This window comes from Chionomys nivalis, chromosome 12, assembly GCF_950005125.1.
Source record: "Chionomys nivalis chromosome 12, mChiNiv1.1, whole genome shotgun sequence".
Taxonomy (NCBI): Eukaryota; Metazoa; Chordata; class Mammalia; order Rodentia; family Cricetidae; genus Chionomys; species Chionomys nivalis.
In genome coordinates, this window is record NC_080097.1 from 73,880,608 (window position 1) to 73,895,411 (window position 14,804).

At 52.0% G+C, this 14,804-nt stretch overlaps 1 protein-coding gene across 1 annotated transcript in view; it reads right to left on the minus strand.

The window, feature by feature from the left end:
• Tep1 (telomerase associated protein 1) overlaps positions 1-14,804 on the minus strand; it is a 43,564-nt gene that overhangs the window by 12,859 nt on the left and 15,901 nt on the right. Inside the window, exons 16-39 of the mRNA XM_057786103.1 lie at positions 14,085-14,215; positions 13,578-13,637; positions 10,585-10,743; positions 9,805-9,981; positions 9,458-9,578; positions 8,472-8,596; positions 8,109-8,222; positions 7,899-8,016; positions 7,573-7,767; positions 7,295-7,470; positions 7,062-7,218; positions 6,786-6,965; positions 6,279-6,371; positions 5,448-5,580; positions 5,185-5,335; positions 4,835-4,968; positions 4,622-4,710; positions 4,267-4,381; positions 3,230-3,470; positions 1,839-1,953; positions 952-1,076; positions 763-862; positions 419-574; positions 90-302 (exon numbers count right to left, since the gene is read on the minus strand). Of these exons, the coding sequence (XP_057642086.1) occupies positions 90-302; positions 419-574; positions 763-862; positions 952-1,076; positions 1,839-1,953; positions 3,230-3,470; positions 4,267-4,381; positions 4,622-4,710; positions 4,835-4,968; positions 5,185-5,335; positions 5,448-5,580; positions 6,279-6,371; positions 6,786-6,965; positions 7,062-7,218; positions 7,295-7,470; positions 7,573-7,767; positions 7,899-8,016; positions 8,109-8,222; positions 8,472-8,596; positions 9,458-9,578; positions 9,805-9,981; positions 10,585-10,743; positions 13,578-13,637; positions 14,085-14,215 (3,378 nt within the window). The remainder of the gene's footprint in view (positions 1-89; positions 303-418; positions 575-762; positions 863-951; positions 1,077-1,838; positions 1,954-3,229; positions 3,471-4,266; positions 4,382-4,621; positions 4,711-4,834; positions 4,969-5,184; positions 5,336-5,447; positions 5,581-6,278; positions 6,372-6,785; positions 6,966-7,061; positions 7,219-7,294; positions 7,471-7,572; positions 7,768-7,898; positions 8,017-8,108; positions 8,223-8,471; positions 8,597-9,457; positions 9,579-9,804; positions 9,982-10,584; positions 10,744-13,577; positions 13,638-14,084; positions 14,216-14,804) is intronic.

Consider the following 14,804-nt stretch of genomic DNA (forward strand, 5'->3'; position numbering starts at 1 on the left):
GATCCTCAGCAGAGGCCGCCAGTATCACCTGAATACACCCCTACTTTTGCTGCTCCCCTGAACCTACCATAGGCCCTCTGTAAGCTCACCTTGCCATCTTCTCCAGCCGTCAGGAACCGGCCTCCAGCATGTAGGAAAAGAACAGCAGCAACACAGCCACCGTGAGCAGCGAAGGCCGCCAGCCGTGTCCCCTCTTGCCAGGCCCACAGCTCCACTGCCCCATCTATCCGGCCTACAGCCACAGACTTCCCGGGAGCATTGAATGCCAGAGTGCGGACAGAGGCTCCTGGGGCTCCTAGCTCCTAGGCGTGGATGCAGAAACAGAAACAACAGGGTCTGTGCTCAGCCTGGGCTCAACACGACAGGGAATGCTCCTGCCCTGCACGCTCTCCCTAGGAGCTACACAAGACCTTCTTACCTGGATGACTTTGAGTCCATCTGCCTGGAAGAAGGTAATTCTGCCAGCCCAGTTGCCTGTGGCTACCGTCTGCCCCTCTGGGTGGAAGGCAATGCAGTTCAGGGACTTGGGATCGGTGTGCTGGAAAGCCAGCTGTCCACGGACTGTGTCCCACAGCTGGAGGAGAAAAGAGGAATCGGGACGTTGGGCACCAATGGCAGAGTTTCTCAGGCCCAGAGCTCCTGCGAGTTACCTTATCCAGTCCCCTGCCTCAGCAGAGCTTCCCCAGGACAGGCAGTCAGCAGTTCTGCCATGCTGAGCAACGAATCAGGTTTGTCTCATGGTTTAGGGTTACTTTTTGTTACCTTTAGGTATCCTCCCAAACACACGGTGGCCAGCAGGCGTCGGTCTGGGCTTAGGCAGCAGCCAGTGATTTGGTGCTGGTGGGCCTTGGACTGGAACACCCTGTCCCAGGAAGACAAAGCCAGGGTCCTGGCATCATCTGGAAATTAGGCTCCTTCCTCACTGCTATCTAACATGAGGGGAGCGCTTACCAGCAACCATGCTGCAGGTCCCAAAGCTCCAGGAGCCCATCAAAGGCAGTAAGGAAAAGGGCACTGTCCGAGAGGAATGCAAAAGAGGAGATGCCATCACAGCCGCTCACCAGCGCCTTCTCCTCCTGCAATGGCCAGTTGGGAAGCGTGGCTCCAGTGATCCCCTCAGTCCAGGGCCAACCCATCCCTGGCCCCCACCATGCAAAGGAGGCCAAGGCAAAAGGGCATGGCTGGCTACACTCGCAGCCCAATCACAGGTACAAGGCACTTCATAATCAAAGCCGGGTCAGCATTTCTCACCCCGTGTGTGTGTGTGTGTGTGTGTGTGTGTGTGTGTGTCACATACATGCAAGCGCAAAGGTGAGGGTGACGTGGCTAAGAAGAGAAAGGTTGCGGCTGCGTCTCCCCTCCCTAGCCTGGTATTGCCAGCTTGCTGCAGTCATTCACAGCGGTTTATAGAAACATTCTCTCCTGTGTCTTTACGAGGCTCCTGTGCAAGTCATAAGGACTGCCTTTTTCCATCCAAGGCCCTCCTCTATCTACACAACTCACACGGATCTTAGCATGATCCCTGTGTTCCTCAAAATGCTAAACAGCGTGCCCGAGTGGAAACTGGACAGTGGTAGCCCATAGTCATGTCTGCTGTCTGAGCTTCATTTTGTTCTATGCCTTGAACTTAATGGACAGCCCAGGTTGGCACTGAGCCTGCAGTCCTCCTGGCTCAGTCTCCCTGACGCTGGAGTTACAGATGTGAGCTGCCACACCCTTTGACCAGGATGTCTAATTTGATAGGAGGTGAATGATGTTGCTAAACGAAGCAGGGTTTTAAGGATAGCTTGGCTTGCCTAGACCTTCAGGGCAGTATGTGAGGGTTTTCTGCATCATACCTGCCAGGTTCTCAGGTCCAACAGATAAATTGTCCCACTGGCAGTGCCCACGGCTGCTCTTTGCCCATTAGGGGATAAGGCCACCGCGGTGGGGGAGGAAATTGCCAGAGACAAGCTAGAGAGGGAGGAAAAAAAAACAAGAAGAGTAAGTGGGGAAAGTCAGTGGGAAGAGGAAGTGGGGGAAGTCAACGGGAAGAGGAAGTGGGGGAAGTCAACGGGAAGAGGAAGTGGGGGAAGTCAACGGGAAGAGGAGGTGGGGAAAGTCAGTGGGAAGAGGAAGTGGGGGAAGTCAACGGGAAGAGGAAGTGGGGGAAGTCAACGGGAAGAGGAAGTGGGGGAAGTCAACGGGAAGAGGAGGTGGGGAAAGTCAGTGGGAAGAGGAAGTGGGGGAAGTCAACGGGAAGAGGAGGTGGGGGAAGTCAACGGGAAGAGGAAGTGGGGGAAGTCAACGGGAAGAGGAGGTGGGGGAAGTCAACGGGAAGAGGAAGTGGGGGAAGTCAACGGGAAGAGGAGGTGGGGGAAGTCAACGGGAAGAGGAAGTGGGGGAAGTCAACGGGAAGAGGAGGTGGGGGAAGTCAACGGGAAGAGGAAGTGGGGGAAGTCAACGGGAAGAGGAGGTGGGGGAAGTCAACGGGAAGAGGAAGTGGGGGAAGTCAACGGGAAGAGTAAGTGGGGAAAGTCAGTGGGAAGAGGAAGTGGGGGAAGTCAACGGGAAGAGGAAGTGGGGGAAGTCAACGGGAAGAGGAGGTGGGGGAAGTCAACGGGAAGAGGAGGTGGGGGAAGTCAACGGGAAGAGGAGGTGGGGGAAGTCAACGGGAAGAGGAAGTGGGGGAAGTCAACGGGAAGAGTAAGTGGGGGAAGTCAACGGGAAGAGGAGGTGGGGGAAGTCAACGGGAAGAGGAAGTGGGGGAAGTCAACGGGAAGAGGAAGTGGGGGAAGTCAACGGGAAGAGGAGGTGGGGGAAGTCAACGGGAAGAGGAGGTGGGGGAAGTCAACGGGAAGAGGAGGTGGGGGAAGTCAACGGGAAGAGGAGGTGGGGGAAGTCAACGGGAAGAGGAAGTGGGGGAAGTCAACGGGAAGAGTAAGTGGGGGAAGTCAACGGGAAGAGGAGGTGGGGGAAGTCAACGGGAAGAGGAAGTGGGGGAAGTCAACGGGAAGAGGAAGTGGGGGAAGTCAACGGGAAGAGGAGGTGGGGGAAGTCAACGGGAAGAGGAGGTGGGGGAAGTCAACGGGAAGAGGAGGTGGGGGAAGTCAACGGGAAGAGGAGGTGGGGGAAGTCAACGGGAAGAGGAAGTGGGGGAAGTCGGTGGGAATCAAGGTCTGCAGTTCTATGCCTGAGCCCGCTCCGTGGCAGCTCTACCTGTCCTCTTTCTCGGGAAGGAGGGCCTTACCTTTGCTGGCTGTCCAAGGTATGGGGTTTATTAACCCATCGTAGTGTGCACTGGAGGTGACATCGCTGGGCGAGCAGGGGGGCCTGGCGGCAAACAGGTGACTCTACAGGCTGGCTGGCTGCCTGCTGATGCAGGAGCAGAGGATACTGGGCAAGCAGCGAGGCCTGCTGTCTCAGGAAGGTATGGAACACAGCGACATCCGCCTCCAGGGGCTTTGGGTTCACTTCAGACGTTGAAGAAGCTGTTTTAAAAGAGGAGAGACTGAGAGCAGCTGAGGAGATGACTCAGAGGGTTGGAGAGCTTGCTGTGCAAACAGGCGGACCTGAGTTCAGATCCCAGCACCTAGATAAAACGTCAGGAATGCCACATGCACTTGTAGCCCTAGTGCCAGTGTTGGGGGGTCGGGGTAGAAAACAGAAGAACCGCTGGATCTCGCTGGCCATCAGTCTACCAAAAAAAGTGAGTTCCAGATTCAGTGAGAGTCCCCACCTTAAAAGAGCAAGGTGGAAGCAACAGATTACAACCAACAGCAAGCAACTCTAGTCTCTAGTGAGACTGTGTGCTGTATTCACACATTCACGCACACACTCACACACACACAAACACACACTCATACACATACTCACATACAAACACACACATACACACACACACACACTGAGGGAGTGGAGGTCAGAAAGAAGCACAGTATCATTAGGAAACCAGCCTAGACTCCATTAACCTCAGCACCAAGTAAAATTATATTGTGTATTTAAAAATTCACAATTTAAAAGTCTCAAAGTGTGACCACTGAACGTCACATCAGAAACACCTATTCAAAGCATAAAGCTTTGGGCCTCACTGCAGAACTAGAGAGGTGGAATCTTGTGACCTCAGAATCTGCAATTTTAACCAACTTCCTAGATAATTCACTGTTCAGTCTAGCAAAAGGGTCCACTAGGAGTCTGTGCTTACACCTGTGGCTATGCTTGTTCCGCCTACCCTTGAGCAGGGAGGGTATCCCACATCACAAAAGAAACATCCATGGCTTATCTCACCATAGAGCACGTGTGCCTCCAAGAGGTCAGAGACCAGACCCGTTTCCAGATATGCAGCTACCACGTGGAGATTGCTGAGAAACTTTGCAAGGAGAGCATGGTTCCCGCTCTGGAGCTGGGGAGAACATATTGGGCCCATGAGATCAAAGAGCTGGAGAGGAGGACTAGTCCGGTCTTCGAGCGTGCCTATGCAAGCAGGACAGAGACACGGGGGAAAGCGGGAAAACTCGAAGAAGGCAGAGGAGTCTGTAAGGAGACTAAGGACACCGGCGGGACTGGTCAGAACGGGAAGAGGAATGAAGGATGGCCCAAGAATATGTGTGGACTAAGGACTCTATGAGGTGTGGGCACTAACCAGATGGTAAGGTAAATCTTTCAGAGCCTCAGGAGGACAACTTCGGAAGGTGCCGGAGGCATCAGGATCACACATTTTCCAGAGGTGAGCTGCAAGAGCAGACATTAAGAAAGGCTTATCCCTGGCATCTCCTAGGTCTTGGGCTACAGCACAGGGGCCAGCGTGTGGTCCTGACCTTCAGGTCTCGCCCATGCTGATGTGGGCTGCAATCACCTGCAATGAGGACGTGCGCAGTCTTCTCTAGCGCCAGCCTTTTCCCATAGCGATGTTTAACTGCTGTCCTCAGAGGCCCGTCAGAGAGGCGGAGCCGGGCACCAGGGCGCTCCACAGGGCCCTCCCCTAGTAAACTGTCCTCGAGAGAAAAGGGGAGAGAAGTAAGGGAGGAGAAACAGTCACTCAGTGAGCTCACTGGCATTCCCTCGGCAGAGCGGGAACTGCATGGGCATGGGCGGCATTCAGGAACCTGGGAGGCAAGTGCTGGGGCAATACTAAGAAAAGAATCACAGGATGTCCTAACTGGAGAGGCGATGAGGCTGTTGGGAGCTCAGCTGGGGCAGCATTACCTTCGCAGGCTCTGGACAAGGTAGGCAAACGGACCCAAAGGGTAAGGGCTTCCATTCTGACCAGCAGCCACTGCTTCTTCCCAGCTCTTCGTCTCTTTGGGCAAAACTAACCACATGCTCAACACTGCATGCAGCTGGTCCACGGTCAGACCTAAAACCATAAACCCTATGACGCCCCGAACCACACAGGGAATCCACCTGCATCGTGCACGACCCCTCCCCATACCTCTGGCTAAGATCCCATCCCCCCACCCCCCACTGACCGCTCCGTGTGGCGTCAAGGGCAGCCAGAGCTCGAGGAAGGACATCCGGGCCATGCTCTTGCTCCAAGGTACTCAGGATGTGCTGCAGCAGCAGTGGCAGAGTGGCGGGCAGCGTTCGCAGCCTGTCAGACACCTGGGGGTGGGGGCAGCAAAGGATGCCAGGTGAGGCCTGGAGGTGAGATGGACCTGGGCGTGCCTGTGGGGAACCGCCTTGAGGTGGGAAGACCTGCTCGCTGTGAGCAGCACCAAGCCCTGGACGGAAGCTAAGGGGAGGGCGTAGAGGAACGGCTCAGCAGTTAAGAGTACTTGTTCTGGCAGAGGACCTGGGGTTTCATTCCCAGACCCACCAACCATCAGTAACTCCAGCTGCAGAGGATCGGATGCCCTCCTCTGACCTCTGCGGGCACCAAGCCTGCACACAGTACATGTACAGGTCAGGCACTCACACGTAAAATAAAATGAATAAATCTAACACTTTTTTAAAGTACAGAAGCTAAGCAGCGGCATGCATTCATCCTCCTGTTTCCTGATTCTAGCTCCTCGTGGGCTACACCCGGGAACTGTGAGGCAGAAGAAGCCCTTACACCCTTAATTAATATCCTGCACTGTATTAAAAACTGAAACTGTGTTGAGAACAAGCATTTATAGCTCTTTGCTTCTGGACTGCAGGTGCAATGAGACCAGCTGCCCCAAGCTCCCACCACTATGGCAACCCTGCAACAAGGGACTATACACCCGAAATGTGAGCCAAATAAACTCTTCCCTCCTAAGAGGTTTGTGTCAGGGAACGCAGCCCGAGGAGGCTACAAGCAGTGGACAGGAACGACCAACCTGCTCGTAGAGGGTGAAGAGCCTCAGGTAGTCAGTGACGAGGTGCAGGTACAGTGGCAGGCCCGACCCCCGCTTTACCAACAGCAGCCGCATCTGGCGAGAACCGGAGGATTCAGCCCGGGGACGAGGGAGGCCCACCATAGCTTGCCTCTGCTACTGCGTTGCCTCCCCTGAGAGTCCAATTAAGGGATGAGCACATAGCATCACCTCCAAACACAGCCCCGCTCCTACTTCCCAGCCAGATCCTGTCAGAAAAACTTCCGCGGCTCATCCCAGCCCACCTTACCCATGATTCCACTCACCCTCCCCAGGGAGACTGTTCACCATGGAAAAGTCTGGGTGGTCTTAGGAGAAATCAGAATTATCTTACGAACAATTTCCCATGGCAGAGAGGTCTGGAGAAATCTACAGAGCAGCCCCAGCGAGGCAGCTACTGGCTTCAGCAGCTGTACCCTTGTGGTGCTCCAATTGATGCTACATTCCCGCCAGTCATGGTCTGGGTCCAACCTGGTTGTTAAAAGGTGACTCCTCCAGCCGTTTCCCATACAGTGCCAGCTCTTCTCTCACAAACTGAGCCCTCGAAGATGGCACCAAAGGCCCCAAGGCCACCACTGAGGCATCCTGACTTTGCTGAAGGGTCTCTCCCAGGCCCGAGTCACTAGACACACTCAGCACCAGGTGCACTCGCTGAGAGAAAGGAGCAGCATTAGCGAGGTCCCTCTCCCTGCACCTCCACTGCACCCTCCTCTCCAACTTCCTTCCTCAGCCAGGCCTCACACTCACCCGGGGAAGGGACTTGGGGACCCAGTCTGAAGTCAGCTGTCCGTTCTGACCCACCAACTTATCCGCCCCGTCGATAATAAGGACCAAGGTCTGACCAGGTTTCAGTGACTGAGCAGATTTGAGGAGCAGCCTTTGCTGCAGTTCCCACACCAGGCCTCTGTGGGTGAGGAGGTCGAGGTCAGAGATGGGGAAGCAGGGAAGGCAGCAGAACCTACTAATCTAGGGGTACACACCTGTAAGAGCTGGGGAGGGCACTTGGCTCTTGCAATTTTCCATGCAGGTAGGTACAGAGGCGTCTGAGAAGGTTGAGAGCAAGACACTGGTCGGGGCGGGCTGCTGAAAAGTGGAAGAAAACCACGGGGGGCACGTTGGGCTGGTCGGGAGCCTGCAGCGCTGACACCAGGGACGCCTGCATGGGGCAGGACAAACACGTTTACATTTTAGGATACACACAGTCTCCCCGCCCCGCCCCCTCAGCTCTGAAGCCCCTCCTCCTGCCTGAGATGCCTACCAGGAAGGCAGTCTTTCCCTGTCCTGCCTGCCCAGTCACCAGACTCAGTCTCCCACGGGGCAGCATCAGCTGCTGCACCATGTCCTGCAGAAGGCGTGGCCGCAGAGGACTGGGTGGCTCCTTCAGCTGCTGAAAGGTGGCCTGGATCAAATCATCATCCAAGATGGATTCCGGCTGCTCCAGCTGGGCCCCAGGCTGAGGGTCACAGGGTACAGTTACGTTCTCATGCTCCTCAGGGCCTCCTAGCCTACAGCCCACCCTCCACCCACTTGCTTCCCACCCAGGACGACCACACTGACTCCCCCGTCATGGGCACGCCTGCTGACCTGCAGGTAAAGCTTCTGGATTATGTTCCACACATCCTGGAGAACCAGCTGTCCAAACTCCTCCAGGCCCCTAGTATAGGGCCGGCCACCAGCTACACCTCCCCATTCACAGGAATACCTGTAGGCAAAATAGACATAAGCAGTCAGAGGAGGCCTGGCTGGCCTCATCACACCTCACCTGGATAGGTGCCTCCACCCCGCTCAGCTCACCTGCGACAGGTAACTTCTTTCTGTTCGTGTAGGTATCTCCTCAGTTCTGAGACCCGATGTGCAGTCTCTTCCGACTCAGAAATAAAGTCAGGTTTCCAGGCATCTGGCACAGAGCTGACCACCAAAGACACCCCAGGGGTGGGGCCAGACTCAGAGCCTAACCTCCCGAACCAGCTAGGAGATAAGGCTCTGGCTCCCCGAAACTCTGCCCTCAGTTTGAGATCTGACTTGAAGTGGCAAAGACAGACTCTCAGAGGCCTCCTTTGGCACCGGGTGCTGGGGGCCGGGGACTGAGCCTGCCGAGGACTGGGCATGCCCAGCTCTCTGGGAAGGGAAACTTGGCTAGGTAGCAAGAGCAAGTACCTGAGGAATTCAGGGTCTCGGAAGTAGACAAGAGCTTGAGCGGAGGGCCGCAAGCGTCGGCTACGATCCAGGAACTGCATCATCTCCATCTCTGTCACTGAACGCCCTGAGGGGTACTGCTGGGCCTATGTGAAGAAGGAAGACATGGGCAGGGTCAGCCTCAAGGGTCAATCCATCCCTGGAAGCCTTCAAATGCCTGAGATCACCCTTATCACAGGAAACTTGTGTCCTTCCCGCAGACACAGGCAGTAAAATGTAGTTACCAGCTAACAGTTACCAAAGTGATTGACATGTACTGGGTATTTTAAAATATATTTTCCCCTTCCTGTTGGAGACTGAATTCAGAATCTTACATATGGTAGACAAGTACTCTACCACTAAGCGATATTCCCAGATGGTGTGTGTGTTTGTGTATACGAGACAGGGTCTCACTACTCTGGCTGGCCTGAAACTCACTCTACAGACCAGGCTGGCTTTGAACGCGCAGAGATCCTTCCTCTGACTCCCTGGTGCTGGAATTGAATGCATGTACCACCACGTTCCACTTCCCTGACATTTTTCATTATATTCTGAGATAAGGGCACTTGGTTGTCCTGGATGGCCTGGAACTCCTGACCTGTCTACCCAATCTCAGGCATGCATAACTACACCCAGCTAAATAAAATTCTAATAGTAACATTGAAATGTAGATATTGTTTCTATTTAATGTGTTGAAGCTAAGACTAATTTAGATCACTCTGTTTCTAAAAAGTTACAGAATGTCAAAAAGGAAAGCACAACCAGACCTGTCTGTCGGCAGAAGCTAAGCAGACCCTCTGAGAACCCAGGCCAAAGCTCCTTCCCAAAGAAACTGCTTCATCTGTCTTCTGCCTGTGTTTCACTTCGAGACTCAAGGAACCATTGGTACATCACTCCAATGTCCCTGTCAAACCGGCTTTCCCCCACTCCTGTTTCTTCCCCAGCCACTCCAACCTTGCCTGTCTTACCCAGTGGAAGTGAGGATGGTCAGGTAGGTCATAGCTGGGGGGGATGTAGCCATAGCGGGAGCCCAGAATCCCCACAAACAGCTGTGAGTTCTCCACCTCCCCAAGGCACACTTCCAGTTGTCTGTAGGCATGATTGTGGGGACAGGAAGGAGTCACTGGGTATAGTTCCAAGCAATCCAGGCAAAAATACAGAGGAGGAAGGGCCCGATTCATACAGGCAAAGTGGAGACCAACTCTTGTTGGTGTATAAAGGGCAAAGCTTGTTCTTGCAGTCCCACCATGATTACTTGAGTTCACGCTCAGCCCTCTCATCCCTGACCCAGCCTCTCTTCCCTGTGGCCCTGTACCTGTTCCTCCGGGTCTCTTCCTCAGTGACACCCCAACGCAGGTCAATGGCATGGAGACTGATGCGGTGGGGGAAGACTCGGGCCTGCAGTGCTGGCAGCACAGACCTCATCAGCAGGTCTCGCTCCCCATGCATGTCGCGGAAAGTGGATGAAATGAAAAGCCGGATGTTGCGCCACCTGGGGGAACGGGGAGGATTGGGCTCGACCTAGGAACCAGTCCCCACCTCAAGTCCATGGCCATAAAAACACAATCACCCTTCTGCGCTTGACACAAACCCCACAACAGGCAGCAGAAGGGTGCCTGCCTTGTAGGGCTCCGGAGAATAACCTCGCTATGGGATCAACTCAAATACCTGAGATTTGAGCCCCACTGGCCACTTCTCTGATGTTCCTCTCTCTTCAGAAAACCATCACTCCAAAGTCACTACTTGACCAATGCAATATTGCAGGCAAACCTTAACCTTATCCTTAACCCTATCTTTAAGGAATTAAACAAGCAATCTAAGCTATCGTTTGGCAAAGCCCGTGTGAAAAGCCCGAACCTCTGCTCTAAAGCCCTGGAGTCTGCTGCTTTCCCTACATTCAAACATTGCTGTTTTCTAGTAAAGCAAGGAATAGTTCCCAATCTGACAGTTTCCAGGAAGCCCCTGCCTGGGGAGGAGAACAATTACCTTCCTTAGTAAACACAACAAATGTCACCTTAGCAAAGAGAGTGGCAGTCACAGTATTTCTCCAGGTGCTGATGGCCACCCTCCCAGTGGACACAGAACCTTGACTGACCCATGCTGGGAAACAGGGCCCAGGGGGCCTGGGATGTCCTCCTCCAGGGGCCGGAGAGACAAGGCCTGTGTCTTTCCTGGGAGTGGGGGAATCTTGAATACTTTATCTAGTTGGCCCACGTGATCCAGAAGACGAGAGGCTCCATGCTCTGCAATGAACCTAAGAAAAACATAATGAGAATAGAACATTAGAGTTCAGAACCAGGAAGGTGTCCCAAGAGAAACAGGACAGAAGACATGCCTGCCCAGTTCTGTGGTGCCCCTTAGGAAGACAGACACAAAGCAGGCCTGGTAGCTCATGCCCATCATTTTTAACCTCAGCTGGGAGGATCACAGGTTGAGGTCAGCCTGGGGCCACATAATGAGACCCCATCTCAAAAGACAAAACAGATAACCACAAGCTGGGAAAGCACACTTGAAAATAAATGAGATACAGAACACCACAATGAAGGAAGACCCAGCCCAGCCCACCCACTGTGCACGGCGACCTTAGGATCCCCGTTAGAACGCTGGGTCCCATCCACTGTGCATGACGACCTTAGGATCCCCGTTAGAATGCTGGGTCCCACCCACTGTGCACGACGACCTTAGGATCCCCGTTAGAATGCTGGGTCCCACTCACTGTGCATGACGACCTTAGGATCCCTGTTAGAATGCTGGGCCCCACCCACTGTGCATGGTGACCTTAGGATCCCCGTTAGAACGCTGGGCCCCACCCACTGTGCATGGCGACCTTAGGATCCCCGTTAGAATGCTGGGTCCCACCCACTGTGCATGGTGACCTTAAGGTCCCTGTTAGAACGCTGGGTCTCACCCACTGTGCACGGCAACCTTAGGATCCCCGTTAGGACGCTGGGTCCCACCCACTGTGCATGGTGACCTTAGGATCCCCGTTAGAACACTGGGTCCCACCCACTGTGCACGGCGACCGTAAGGTCCCTGTTAGAACGCTGGGTTAAGTTACAGAGTAGGACCTTCCCGTCTTGGGTGATCAGCTCTGTACCGACTACAAAAGCTGCCCACTGCTCAAGGCTTCCCAATATGAGCTGAAGAGATGGTGGCAGCCAGAGAAAGAATAAAGCCAGGGAACAAACACAAAGGTTAGAGTCCTTGCACCTCTTCCACCACCCACAAGTCCACATGGATGCGCCCATCTGTTGACATCCTCTTCTAGCCTTGGCCACAGGCACACACATAGTACATAAACACATATGCACATATACACATAGCACATATACAGATATGCACATGTACACACATAGTACATATATACACACATAGCACATACACACATATGCACATACACACATAGTACATAGACACATATACACATAGTACATATATACACACATAGTACATAGACACATATGCACATAGCACATATATACACACACATAGACACATATGCACATAGACACATATACACATAGCACATAGACACATATGCACAATGCACATATACACATAGCAATATACAGATATGCACATATACACAATTGTACATATATACACACACATAGCACATAGACACATATGCCATATATACACATATACACATAGCACATAGACACATATGCTACATATACATATACACATAGCACATAGACACAGCACATTTACACATATGCACATATACACACATACACATAGCACATATACAGATATGTACACATACACACATAGTACATATATACACACATAGACACATAGCACATATGCACATATACACATATACACATATGCCACAAAACACTCAATCATAAAATAAAAATAAGTAATGCCATTTCCTATATCTCTTTTCCTTTTCCCTTGTTTGTTTGTCTTGGTTTTTTGGTTTTTGAGACGGAGTCACATGATGCAGCCTTGGCCGTCCTGGAACTCACTATGTGGACCATGCTGACCTCAGACTTACGAGATCCAAATGGTGGGATAAAGGCTGCAGCACCACGCTCAGCTGTCCTTTCCTTTTTAAAAATATTTTTTAAAGTTTTGATTATGTGTTTGTGTGTCTGTCTCTGCGTGGCTGCATAAACAAGAGCTGAGGAAGTGCAACAGCAACAGACACTAATGTGGAAGAGGTTGTCTCACTGGCCCGTCCTAAACAAAAAGGAACGGAGAGTAGGAGGAAGAGTCTTCCCCGGGACAGTGGTGAGACCTGCACGCAACAATACACACAAGTGACACCAAACAGACCGAGCAAACTGTATTCATATATTTATGTGTGTGTATGTGTGTGCATATGTGTGAGTGCATGTGTGTATGCATGTGTATGTATATATGTGTGTGCATGTGTATGTGTATATGTGTATATATGTGTGTGCATGTATATATATGTATGTGCATGTATATGTATATATGTGTATATATGTGTGTGCATGTGTGTGAATAACAAGGAAAAGGAGACTATGAATTTAAGAGGAAGCAAGAAGAGCAGGACATGGGAGGAGTTGGAGAAATAAAAGAGAAGGGGAAAGTGATACAATTATAATTTAATTTAAGAAACTAAAAACAACAAGGAAATAAATAAGGCTATGAGTGACAAAAATTCAAACATAAGATAAAATAGGAAACTGTAAAGATCTCATTTTTTAAGAAAAACATTGTGTGTGTGTGTGTGTCTATGGGTGTGTGAGCATAAATGTAGTGTCTGTAGAGACCAGAGGCTTCAAACCTCCTCAAGCTGCAGGCGGCTACTGGATCCTTCTGGAGCTGGAGTTACGGATGTTGTGAGCCACCTGGAATGGGGCCTGGGAACCAAACCTATGCCCTCTGCAAGTGCAGTGCTCTTAACCAGCTCCAGTCCTGGGGCCGCTCTTCCTCCGTCTCACTGAGTGTCGCACAGAGCACTCCCTAACCAGGAGACAGAGGCTGTGAGGGCACACAGGCGTAAGTCAGCGAAGGCTGGAGTCCCTATCACAGTGTTGCTGACGAGCCCTGGCATGTAAGGGTAACCTAACGCAGCTTCCATCTGCCCCAAGCCCATTCTGTACTCACTTCAGTATTCCATCAGTGCAGCCTGAGAGCGTCACATCATTGGGATTCAAATTTGGTGAGCTGGCAAAAGAAGACACAGTTACTAAACACCAAGATCGATGCCTGGAACCAGGTGTGGTGGCTTACACCTGCAGTCCCAATACCTGCCCTACGAAGACAGGAAGATAGCAAGCTCAAGACCAGCCTAGGCTACATACCTAGACTATTTCCCAATACCTTAAGATATACACTTCATCTCTGTATAATAGATTTGTGACCTATAGCCATATCATTGAGGGCACCCAATCTTGTCTTTAATAGAATTATGTGTCCAGCTCTGGGTCCAGCTTCCAATAGCACAAAGGGGTAAAAAGACTTCAAAGAAGGTCCTAGAAACTCAAGTTCTGTAGAATAATAAAGCAAGAAGACAAGAGACGGGAAGTATCAAATAAGTGAGACTTTGGAGGAGCGACAGGAAGTACGGATCACTGCCTTCAGACACTGAACAAGAAGGAGCGGTGTCCTTACATGTACTGTGTCTTCTGTAGGAGGACACCAACAAAGAGGCACTTGGGATTCACATGCTGCCAGATCATCTCTTTGGCTGCATTCAGCACATCGGTATCCATCGTTCCACCAAACAGGACGACCCTGTCAACCTGTAAGATGGGGAGGCTGGGATCTGGGAACAAGGCTACAAGAGGCCTGCGTGAGCTCAGAGCAGCAAGACGTCTAAAGAGCGAAGGGGAAAGGAAAGTGCTTACGAGGGACACGGCTGCACCCCAGCCTAGGGTAGCGACAGAGCAAAGACAGCAGGGAGGGTAAGAAAATAAAGAGGGGTTGGGCAGCGTTCTGTAGCTCATTCGAGCTCAGGAGAGACGGCTGCTCATTTTGTGAGCCAGTTTTGTCTGCTTGGTTTGGGGTTTTTGTTTTGTTTTTCTGAGACAGGGTCTTTCTATGTAGCCTTGGCTGTCTTGGAGCTCACTGTGTACAGCAGCCTTGAACTCACAGAGATCCTCCTGCCTCTGCTGGGATTAAAGGTGTATGCCATCATACACGCTGAGAGTCTGTTCTTAAGCTTGGTGTGGACCTTGAGCATCCTAAGCTAAGTACGTCCTCTACACGTCCAGTCAACATGGCCGTTTTAAACATTCAGTTTGATAAATAAAAGGCTGTGAGTACAGTTCAAGGTTAAGCACTTGCCCAGACTCCGATCCTCAACACCACAATATGTCTATTATTTACATT